At 37.5% G+C, this 12,709-nt stretch overlaps 1 protein-coding gene across 2 annotated transcripts in view; it reads right to left on the minus strand.

The window, feature by feature from the left end:
• APP (amyloid beta precursor protein) overlaps positions 1-12,709 on the minus strand; it is a 241,395-nt gene that overhangs the window by 68,176 nt on the left and 160,510 nt on the right. For both annotated transcript variants that reach the window (XM_088068704.1, XM_005524152.2), the window contains 3 exons: positions 7,844-7,977; positions 1,636-1,710; positions 369-527 (listed from right to left, as the gene is read on the minus strand). In XM_088068704.1, coding sequence (XP_087924830.1) covers positions 369-527; positions 1,636-1,710; positions 7,844-7,977 — 368 coding nt within the window. The remainder of the gene's footprint in view (positions 1-368; positions 528-1,635; positions 1,711-7,843; positions 7,978-12,709) is intronic.

The following is a 12,709-nucleotide window of genomic DNA, read 5'->3' on the forward strand; positions in this document are numbered from 1 at the left end:
AACCATCCTATCTTTCAGCTCCATGTTGTCATGATGAAGTACCCTAATACGCATCATTTGGAGAGACACCATCCCCCAAGATCTGTGAACAGCTACCATTTCTGACAACCAAATCACTTCCACATGATTCACTTAAGTATCTTTATTATGAATCTATCCATCAACAGGTATGCACATGGCGAGCTCGTGTCTGTATTTAGGCAAATTGTCTGACTGCTTGTCAAACTGTCACAGATCTTGCACAGTGAACACACTCCTGGCTCCAAAACTGGACTGTACCTGGGCACATCTACATTTCCCCCACATTTCCCCCAGGACAACCACAATGATTTTGACACAGCTGGCACAGCTCATGGTATCACACTCACCCTGGGTGGGACAGTTTGCAGGGCTGTGATGTAGTTCTCCAGAGCAATGCGTCGACGGTCATTCAGCATGGCTTCCACTCGTGCCATGTGTGTCTCCACAAGCTGCTGTCTCTCATTTGCTGCTTCTTGTTCCAGTGATTCCACTTTCTCCTGGAAATGCTGAAAAAACATCAATCACAACAGAAATAGAGAAGACATCAGCATAGACCAGCATACATGAACACCTCTGCAAACCATGAAAATCTTTCCCCACGTCAGTGTAGTTTGCCTCCCAGAAACTGCACTGCATACACCTTTTACTCATTTCAGTGGGAACTTCAGTGCCTCTTTCAGGAACACCTGGCCATGTTTTATTAATCTAATAAAAATATTCCTGACATGTTCAGCACAACCACCAGTGAATCCTTTGTGTGCCCCGAGACAGAGGTTCCGCACCACAGAATTGTGCCTGGGGGAGGGTGAAGTTTAACAAGTGTAAACCTGTGCCACTGAGAGCCATCAACACAACTTCATGAGCAAATCTATATGGGGAGAAAAAAATGTTCCGCCTGAACAGAGTCACTGTGATTTCTTGTAAACTGGCCACAAGGAAGAAAAATTGAATGCAAACTTATTCCAACAGAGGAAAAGATTGTATGGATAAAATGCACAGACAGGAAAGCTGTGGGACCTAATGTGCAAACCAATCTGGTTCTGAACATTACTTTTTTATAGTTGTGCACTGAAATCATTCCAGCAGTACTAAATAATACCAACAGTGGGATTCTAGGAGTGTCTGGCTCATCAGAATTTTTCAATTATAATATAATTTTTGATAAAATAATTTTTGGCTAAGGGTTTCTTCTAGATAAAACTGATGGCAATTCCTTCCTTAGATCCCATTTTCCATCTCTGCTTTGAGCTTAGGTTCTACAGCTTGCATTATTTTATAATGGCCTAAATTTTGATAGGAGCCCATGGGAACCGAGTTTTCAGATCTCACTGAAGGCAAATCTCAATTCAAGTGGAATCTACCTCTCCATTCAGTCAGGAGCAATGTCCTGCACTGCTGTTCCAAGGATTGGCTGCGAAGTACAGAGACACCCAGTGGCCACTAACAGCTGGGGTAAAAAAAAACCTCAAGACAAAAAGGGAGCAAAGACAAAAAGGGAGCAAAGAATAACATGAAATCTCCATAAAGTAGATTATTAAATTACATCACACTCAGTACCCCTTGTATCTGAACTGGGGCCCTAGATGTTAAGGTTGTGGTTGCATTTTCCTTTACCTGGATAACAGCTTTCTTGTCGGCCTTTGGCAAGTTCTTTGCTTGGCGTTCTGCCTCTTCCCACTCTCTCATGACCTAATGAACAAAACAAGGAGTGTGACTTTCCTATTTTCCTCTCTTGTCCCACGGCTTAGCATCAGCCAAGCACTGCAGCTCCAAGAGTCATATTTTTACATTCCTCTCCTCCATTTATCTCTAGAAAAAAAGGCAGTTACAACATTTTATGAAGGTAGGATCCTGTTATTAAATTAAAAAAAGACAGTATTTGTGTCTCTGAACACTGTGTCAAGCTCTCACAGCTCCACTGTGAAGGAACACATTAACCAGCCCTCAAGCAAGGGAAGTGGAGATCTCCATGGGTGAACACACCAGCCCTTTTTCATCTCAGACAGGAAGAAAACAGATTCCACCTATTGTACATCCTTGGACAAAACAAGTAAATTTCAACTCATCCCAATTGGATCATGCCACCTTTTTTGGCAACATAAAACCTTTTAATTTATTCAGTCTGCATAACTCACATGAGTAGGGCAGATCAAAAATGACACATAATTTGTGCTAGTCCAGCTATTTGTCCAGAAACAGAGGTTGTAGAAACACTTCCAAGAACTGAATATGTATCTCAAGTACAACACTCTCAGAAAAATAATGTAGGAGATCTTTTGGTGTCATTTCTTTCAGCAATGTGAGAAGCCTCCTCTCCCAGTAACACAGAGCAGTAGTATTTCAATAGTCAGGGAGTGGGTTACTCTTGTTATAGATGGGTAACGTGATGCTTGGCTTTCACAATCAAGGGATGAATATTATGTGTGTGTTAAGAGAAGTTTTATAGATGTATAGTTATGTTATTGTGGTAAGTCCACAGTCCTCTTCCCTCTCCCCCGTGTATTGTTTCCATTGTCACTGGATGGCTTTGATAGTTGGGGCATTTGGGAAAAGGGCAGGCTTGTTACCAGGAAGCACATCATGGCAACACCTGACCTCCAATCAAGGTGTAAGACAGTGATCTGCACCAATGGAAGGTAAAGGAGTTGACTGACAAGACTTTGGGAGGGGCCAAGGGTATAAAAGCTGGGCATCTATTTTGTAGATGAGCACATGGCGGTTTAGTCCTATGCTCCCAGTGTTGTAATTTTTCCTTATTCAGTAATCTGTTATATTTTGTAAAGTATAAAGTACAAATTTGTTATATTTATATACTTTGAAACTTTGAAAGTGAGTGTCATTTCTGGCAATAGTGAAAGAGGTAAAGAGAAAGAAAGATAAAGAAAGAAACAGAAAGAGAGTTGGGGGTGGGGGTGGGGACCAGGAAAGAGTGACAGGGGTTAGATAGAAATGACATTTCGTTCTTCTCCATCTGGTCTTGTTGGTGAGGGTCCCCAAGCCTGCCCTCCCCTAAATGTCCCAAACAGTGACAACAATATAAGGGGGAAGGGAAAGAGGACTATGAGGAGAACATACCAAAATAATGTAATTATATATCTCTAAAACTTAACATACACGTAATAATAATAATCTCTTAATTTTGAGAGCCAACCTATGCATTACCCGTCTATAACACTATTAAATAAAATATATTAAGTTTCTTTGCATCTAACCTCATTTGTTCTTAATCATGTTCTTTGGGTATATTTCAAACCTTCCTGGGTCCAATCCATTTTCTTCACAGAGGCTTAGTTTCCTTTGGTCTTCTGTGTTAAACTGGTTTGTAAGACCCCCCAAAGGGGTCCCCAGATCCTGCACCAAAGCACTGCATGTGATGCTACATGATGCAACAGATCCACAGTCTTGCAAGGGACGGTGTCTAACTGGCTCCCTTCAGGGAGGTACCTGTTTTCCCACCTGCCCAAATGTATATTAATCCATGGGATCCTATACTTTTTGGCAGGGGACCCTCACCACCAAGAAGATCAGATGGAGGGAAACAAGGAGATGTCGTTGGGACCCATGAAGGAGTAATATGCTTCTACTTAATTTTCTTTTTCTTTTTTTCTTTTTCTTTTCTTCTTTTCTCTTTGCCTCTTTTAAGTAAAATATATAACTTGTTTGATATCAACATCATGTTTTGGGGAACATTTGAACTAATATTTGAATGAATACTCAGGGTTCTTTCTGCTTTATTCACTGAGTTAGTTCTCTTTGTTTCTCTGTGATTAGCAAAGATTGCAACAGCACATGAACTTACAGAAGGCCCAGAATTTATGGCATTAAGCCAAGTCATAAACTACAATGATGTGCTCAAGCTTGAACGTTGGCCTAGGTTAGCAACTTTATTATTTTTTTCTCCCTCTTCTCCCTTTCTGTCTCAAAATCATACTTCTGACATCTCCCTAATTTTTTGACTCTGAAAGAGCAGTTATGAATTTTCAGAACAAGAGTTCCCTTGCCATCTTTATCCCCCAAACTAACCCTCTGCTAATCCACATGATGAAAATAAGCACTGTGGGTAATGAGATTAAGGGGACCTTTGGCTACACCAGGTCTGTCTCTGTCCATTTTATTTCTTTTAAGGCATGGAAGGCAGGATGATAAACTGACAGCCTATACAGCTAGTTGAGAGAGATGTAAATTAGTGGCCTCTTTATTAATTCGAGTTTAAAATTATAAAAAAAAAAGATTAAAAAAAAGTAAAAACTTTAAACAGACACCTGAACTGTTCAGGCTGGTTGAGAACTGCAGTATTTTGAGATGTTTGCTTTGGAAATAAACTTACAAGAAGCAAAACTATTCTTGGACAAAAGGTATCATGAAGTTCCTATCGTAAGTATTCTATATGCTACAATTCCAAAAATATTGTAGACAGCCAAAGGAAGAGCAAATTTAAGACATGAAGATATCACAAGATGTCTGATGAGAGAAATGTATAAATATACTGCTCCCTTGAATAAGGTTCAGTATCTGGTTCATCAGGCTATTTAGCAGCAACTAATTAACTAAGGGAGCTGTATAGGCATCAACAAACTGAAAAGAGAAAGAGAAAAAGGGTAATTGTACCAACAAGAAACAGGAACCATGGCACCTTGCAATCAGTTAGCATAACAGAGGTTATCTGTTATTCTTTTATCTTTTTGGAGAACAGCAAACATTTAAAGATTGTGCATGCATCACTGAATGACTACCCCTGCTGCATGGCAATGCAGTTTTCCTTCTATTGAGGCTGTATTATTAATTCTTGGGAAAAGCTTAAAATTTTATGTTAATGTAATTCTCCTTACAATACTTCTGTAAGTTAAGAAAGTTTACAAGCCTTGTTGCTTCAGGTGTGGTGCAGAAAAACTTTCATGATCTGTAGTATAATGGGATGGACACTTTAGAGCACAAGAGATTAAGAGTCTGAACCAGAGGTGCATCAGATCGTCACAGAGATGGACTTTCCTACTGAAACACTTTTATGAGCTGTGAAGTAGGATGTGACATAGGCACTGACAGAATCTTGGTCTCTACTCGTGTGATCATCTTTATACAAGAGAAAAAGAAACACAAATTGTCAGATCTTCATGGTAAATTAAGGGAAATCTCAGAAAGAGAATATGCAGAATATCTACATTTTCCCTGATGATAGTGTTTTAAAATATTTCAAGTTTACTGATAAACTTCCCTATTCCTTAGATTATTATATTTTTTGCATGTCAACTAGAATGCATCTGATTTTTTTATTAGTTAATTGGCTGTTGCAAAATAAGGTGTGCACCAAACTCAATACTATTTTAAAACTAGCCTTTTTATTAAATGAAATAAATTATCTATGTTTTGTGAACAAACCAATCTATTTCAGATTAGGACATTTATCAAGATTAAAGAATTACTTCATCAGTTTTTCTCTTTTTAATAGAAGAAAAATGGGCATTTCTGATGTTTTATAAGCCTTCACTTTTCAGCTTTGAAAGAACTGGACTTTGAATAAAAAAAAAAAAAGAGTTTGGTGCAGTTGGAAGACTTGGCTAGTGACTCTCATTTGTTACCTTTTCTTTTTACCAAGAAAAATATTGACAGCAAAGGCATACTGAGTTAACTTACTCAGCATTCTTTTTAACATAACAAGTATGAGTTCCATATTAATTTTCAGATAAGTATATATTTTAATTTTATATTAAGAACATACCTGATTTTAAAGAAAATTTAGAAAGCCATTTTAAAATAAATTCCAGAAAAGGAAATCGATATTGGTATTAGACATAGATATTCATGTGAGGAAACATAGAATGGTGAACCAGCTGGCTTTTCTACCTGCCCATAGCATCTACTATCTTTTAAACATTTGACAAGTTAACATGTAGAGGGTAGTTCAACACTGTACAAATAATAAGTTTCTAAAAATTAGCTTTCCCTCTATGAGTAAACTCTGGTCTTCAAAGTTCTTCAGGGGTCTGTGTACTTCAAGACATATGTCCTCTAAGATGTGATTTCATAAGCAGCTTAGGCAACTGAATGATTGATTTTTTTTTTATGTACCTATCATGCTGCTTTTTCCTAGGGCTGACTTGGGTTGCTGAACTGGCCAGAGATGGTTATTTGACTCGTTTTTGGAGAATTGACATTGCAGGAGGGATGCAGTTGACCTGCCTCACCTCCTGTGTGCTCAGTGCTCATGCAAGGATGGCTAGGAATGTGCTAATGAGGGCACCAGCTCCAGTTTCAGTCTAACCCCTGAATCACACTCTTCAGTTGAGAGGGTCCCCCAGATGCTCATGTTAAAACAGAAAATACACAGTTGACCCAAATACTGCCTCTAATTACACACCGGGATTTTGGACACAAACGTGGAACCACAGAGAGAATGTGAAAGCTGTGCCAAGGAAATCTGCACTGACTGTCCTTTGCTTTCAGGAAACCCACATCAACAGTATTTTTTACAAAAAGGTAATTTTAAGATGAAGGAATGATGGGGTGTTGACTATTGTCCACCAACCCTCTGCATGCCTAGCCAAGGCAGGGTGTCTCCTCTGCTACGCAGGCTGTGTGCCTTTTTTATTCTCCAGATTCCCTGTCCATTAAATTGGTTCTATTTTCTCTGTTTAAAGAGGAGACAGATTATTTGTGCTTCAATACTTCCCAGGCAGATGAGGAGCACCTATCTTCCCATTATGACATGTCATACTCTCAGTATGTGGCTTGCACCAGGTGGATGAGTGCTTCAGGTAAGATGCCCTGCCCAATTTATTGATTTATTTTTTAAATATACTATTTATTTATTTATAAAAGTGGACAGCTATGGTGCAAATAGACAGGGAGTACACTGAGATTTCAATTTCATTTTCATTCATAACATTTTCTTTTCATTTTTGGAATAACATGTTAGCACAATGTAATGTATCTAAAGACTAATAATGTATCAGAGCAACAGACAGACACACTGCAATCTCATCAGGGGAACAAAGTTACAATGAAAAAATACAGTACATTAGCTACACAGGTATATGAAGTGCATCTGAATTCTACTACATTCACTTTTTCTGGTTGTTTCATTCTCAAAAAATATGCATACAACTTCCCTTTAAACCCCTTATATTTTTTCTTTGTTGTTATTGAAGTAGAGCTGTGACCATTTTTTATTGTTGTTGCTATTATAAACGCTGTTTCTGAGAGAGTGGGTAACTCACCTCTCACTGGATTAAAACCCAGGTATACAGTTTCATGCTGCCCAAACCTCTTTGGTTCAAGGGAAAGAAAAAGCTTGATTCAGTTTGAATTTTTTAGTTCAAAAGCATCACTTTTTCCTCTTTTCTTTGACTTTAGATGCGTATCATGTCACCTTGAGGCTCAAAATCATTAGATGAACATATGTGATCTTACGCTGCCCCCAGGGCACACAGAGAAAAGGAAGCTCAATACAGACCATCTCCCTCAGCTGCTCCAAGGGAAGGACAATTAATACAGTGGCCAAGTTCTTTATTTTGAAACATGAATAATCTCACAAAACAAACATTCTTCCACAAAGACAAGTGACATTTTTTACAGTATTTTTTTTCTTTCAACCCTTCTAGTAACTGTAGTGACTTATGATAGCAGTGGTGACACAACCACAAACGTGTGTCAGTCAGCTGAATTCTGAGGTAAGAGTCAGAAAGGCAGTAAATCATGTGTTTTCAGCATTGAAAATTGACAGAGCATCTGGATAAAGCCTTAGGAAAGAGGAAGATGAAAGATCACTTAATTATCACTTAATAGACAAGCTCACACACTTAGGAATAAAGAAATCTCCCCTTACCTGAGACATTCTTTCACGATGCTTAGCTTCAAGCCTTTCCTTGGCTTTCTGGAAATGGGCATGTTCATTCTCATCTCCAGGTGTCTCCAAATATTTGTCAACAGCATCAGGAGTGCTAGCAGCTGTGGTAGGGACTGACATAAAATTTGGAGGTGGAGAGAGGGAAGGGAGGGGAGGGAGAAGAAAAGGAGAATTTCTACTTTAGTATGGGAAAAATTTAGATGGATTAATAAAGAAGCATCTGTCCTAATTTCCATTGGAATACAGCCATCTAATTAGCCTCAGAGGAAGACATAGAAACAGTGTTTAAATGGACATGTTTTACACAGCAAATATATATAAATGCATCAAGATTTCTTTCCCCTCCCTCATCCCATTTTATAAACCCAGAGAAGCTCTGCAGAGTGAACAAAACAATGTTCTTGGAACAGGTTAGAAACTGCTGCCAAAAGAAAAATTCCAAGTACAAAAATAAGCCTGGCAATGAATAAAGCCCGTAAGCCAGCAAAACACACTTTGCAAAGTTATATGATTCGTAAACAAAAGTTTATTTTTAAAAGGCAAATTGTAACATGTAAGTATGAGAGCAAATCCCTCTTAAAGCACTTATGGATTCCACAGTACCTAATGAAACGCCTCAAATCCTTCCCTTAACAACAGTTTGGCTTCACAGATAGTTACTTTATTTGTAACAACTTTGATTTTAAAAAACCCTCAGAAAGGCTGGAAATAATCCGCAAGCTTGCACTAATTGCCAGCCATTGCTGTTGGAGCACTAGGAGATAGCTGTGACGCTGGTAGTAGAAAGATTTACATTTAGGGTAATTCAAGTAAAGTGAGCAACAGCCCTCATGATGCAGTGATATCCAACCCCTACTTTGCTAAGACTGATTCTGTTTTCCTTTAATATGTTGGAATTTAAGTAACTGGTATGGCATCAAACAGGCAGCTTGAAAGATTTTAATGAAATCCCTCAGAGTCTCCTTGGAGAAGAAAAAAACCCATTCAATGAAACATACCATACTCTTATTATTCCCGATCCATTATTTTAATTAAAGATGCCATTTGCCATCTAAACTAGGTTTAAGTTGAATTTTCTCATACAAAAAGCCTCCTGAGTAAGAACTTCAAGATACATTTCCTACCTGTGCACACCTAGAACTTGGCTATCAGGCCTTCCATGAATAACTTCTTTTTCACCAATCCTGAGAAATACAATTTTGCCTTGCTGATATCCATTCAACAATCATCCATTAATGTCTCAGATCATGCCTCTCCAAGTTCTTTGATGCACTTCATGATTGGGAGGAGGGCCCCAAAGCAAAACCTCCTCAAGTATCTTTGCAATACTCTGCTGCAAGGTCATTCTCTTTTAAGTTATCATAAGTTTAAATATTTATGAGAGGAAAAAAAATGTTAAATTCTTCATGTGTTGCTTCAAATGAGAACAAATACAAGTATTTGTATACAAGAAGTATTTTCCTTAACATGATTTCTGCCAAGATTGTAAACAAGAGTCATCAAGTTCCAGAGAGTAAAAAAATCCAAAACAAGAAATGCTTTGGTTAGACCCGGCAAAACAAGTTACAGAAAACACTGCCCACAGCAAGACCTTATACTAATTAAATTATTCATGTTTGAAATTAATAGTAGTCTAACTTCTGGATATGAAAGTGTTTGCATTATTTCCTTTTTGAATCCTAAACTCTACCCACTTACTTATTAATTGTCTAGTACAACATATGTGGTTCAAAGGTGAAATAAAAGTGCAAATTTCTATAAATGAAAAAACTGTAGAAACAGAAATTAGTCGGTCACTTGCATCCACTAAAGGTCATAGTCAGAATTAATAATTTAAATAGATGATATTAGAAGTAACAGTTCTTTAATGTCGTAGACACTGGAAGTTGGCATGCAACTTTAGTTGCCAAAACATTTTATTTCCTCCTAAATCCCAAACAAACAATGGATAAAGGAAATGACTGACAACAGGAGTATCATCTTGTAAGCTGCTGCTGTGAAAGGTACAGATCTTTATTTGCAATACACCTCCAAAGAAAAAATAAGGTGGACAGTATCTGCCACTTAAAAATCACCAAGAGATTTAGCAAGTTTGGAAGTTCACAGTATTTAGTCTAGAGAATAAATACTACTGTACCTAAATTCACTCAAAAACCTGTGATAGTGCTCTAAAATGATAAAAAATAAAATCATGTGTGTCAACATTTAAACTTCCTACTAAGTTTCAGGGTTTATGCAAGGAAGGAGGGAACAGACAACACTGAACCCTATTGGTTCCCTCTGTTGTGAGCCCCAGAAATTCAGTACTAACAAAAAATAAAAAACCCTATTTATAAAAGGTCATTTTAATGGTGTATCAAAATTTTCAAAAACTGACCACACAGTTTTTGAAGTACACCGAAGTACAACTCACTCCCACTTTGAATGAGCAACAAATGAAAACACAGTGAATTCCACTCAGCTCTGACAGCTGCTGGAGCTGCTGGGAGAGCTATTTGAGAAATGAAGTACATTTAAGAGAATGTATTTTACCAGCTTTTAAATCCCCAAGTTAAGAATTAAACATTAATGTAATTTTAAAATAGCAGTCATTTAAAAAAAATATACTTCCTGTAACTTTAAGGATGTTTAAAATGCAACAATTAACTGATAAGTAAAAAAAATAATACAATAGATTATTTTTTAGTATAAGACAAATCTTTCCTTTGGTAACAGCAATATGTTTGCTTATTCTTGTAAATATATACTCATTCTGAAGCCATTAAATCCAAATTAACCACCTGACAGATCCTATGACTTCAAAGAAGCTATTATGGACAGCCACAGTGTGAATTTGAATCATTATATTGAAAGGAAACCACAGACAGTACTGAACATTCTTATTAAAAATCAGTAGAGACTGAGCAGATGGTCTGACAGGCTGAAGGAATTGGTTAACATCGGCCTCAAAGCCTTCTACTTCTAAAGCAATTATGTATCAATTTCCATGGAGCTGGATGATAAATGAAAAAATATATGACAACAGTAGCTCCTACCCAATAGATAAATCATTTCTATCAGACCTCAGAGCACCAGTCAAATCCACTGAACATGAAGGGAGTTTAAGGCTTTCCACGACAGGACAGACCCACCTTTCCAGATCAAGGCAAAGAAACTCAGCAAGAAAGCAGAACAAAACATGCTTTTTTAAACTCCTTTTTTTTAAGAGAAAGTGTTCAGGACATTAGTATTCAGATTTCACAATGTATGGGTACTTGTGACAACAGAATATCCTCACATTTTGGTTCAGTCCAATTCCAATTAATTACCAGAAAATCTGACTCACATCCCACACTTTCACCCTTTGCCCAACATACAAGAGAAAACCAATGCTATCCACTATTTCACATTACTCTGTAAAATCTAACTAGTTTATCCTGAAAAGCAAACTATAGCTAGACAAAGGAATGATGTGCTTTAGCATCCATCTTGCTTCCTGCCTCATAGAGGCTTGATTTTTTTTTTTCGTTGAACAGGACACAAGGGAACAAGAACAATCCAAACTTTGGAGAGAAAATAAAGAATGGAATAAATACATTAATAATAATTAAGTGGGGAGGAGGAGGTACAAAGATCAAATACAAAGACTAAATTAAGGGTGAAAAATGGGGGAAAAAAATTACAAGAGAGACAGGAGTGGCCTTGATGGAAACTATTCTCCAGTGTTTTTCTTTTCTTCTTTTCTTCTGTGAGACTGGGGTGAAAGATGGTCTGTGCTACCTCTTTCAGCAACATTAGATTAGTACTAAACACAAGACATCATTTCAGTGATGAAACTTATTATGTTCAGCACTTCCAATTATTTTCATTAAAATTTCTATTCAGCAAAAATATGATGAATAAGGAGAAACAGCATGGTGAGACTGTAACAGTACATGAAACTAAAAGAAAACGAAGTTATTTCAGGAACAGAAAAAACAGGTGTATAGATGAGGGTATAGAACACGCTGACTAACATTAAAAACCAGGAATAAAAATATAACTGAAATAGCTTGGAAAGTGTGTCCTCACAGACTCAACTGCTGTTTAAGAAACTATTGAAGAAAAAAAAGAAAAGTCAGGGGAAAAAAAAAACCTATGGGAGATACAAACTCAGTTTGAGTTGCACAAATGAAGTCAAACAGGCTCAAGTACTCAACCTAACTCCATTATCCTTAAAAAGAAAATTACTTAGACCAAAAATTTAGAATTCCAAATTAAAACAAGAGAATCATGGAAATGGTAATAGTCTTGTCATTGTTTCATTGAAATGAATCTGAGGAAAACAACACCCAGCCAGACAACAATTTCCATGAGCCAAAGCAGATTCACCTGAGCAGAAAAGAAGATCATTTATCTTCCCAAAGAGAGGAGTCAATCAGAGACAAACTGTGTTTTGCATCTCTGGAAATACCTTACCTAACACAGAAACTTAATGGTTCAAAATTAGACCTCCCTCCAACCTCCTGCACAGATCTCTTCCTTCACTACATCTTCTGTCTTGTTGCAAAAGCTGATCATGGTTCATGAAGTATCCTCCTCACTCCCACCATGGCAGATTTCTCCATGTCCCTTCCCTGGAGCTTTGCCATGAACAGCTCCAGAAGATGCTGAGATAAAATGTCACTGGAGCACCAGTTAAGCAATCCTGCCTTCAGGACTGCTCTTGCTTCTGCTCCAATATAATATGGGTCAGCTCCTCTGCTCCATGACACACATAGTACCCCTTGCTAAGGCTCTTCATCTGTTTGTGGGCATTTTTAACCCTTCCAGTTACTGAAAATGCTCCTGAAAAGGCCAAGTTTGGAAAAAATTTTACTAAAAGGA

The sequence above is a fragment of the Pseudopodoces humilis genome, chromosome 2, assembly GCF_049639895.1.
Source record: "Pseudopodoces humilis isolate 2021_Gansu_Grassland_sample_001 chromosome 2, ASM4963989v1, whole genome shotgun sequence".
NCBI lineage: Eukaryota > Metazoa > Chordata > Aves > Passeriformes > Paridae > Pseudopodoces > Pseudopodoces humilis.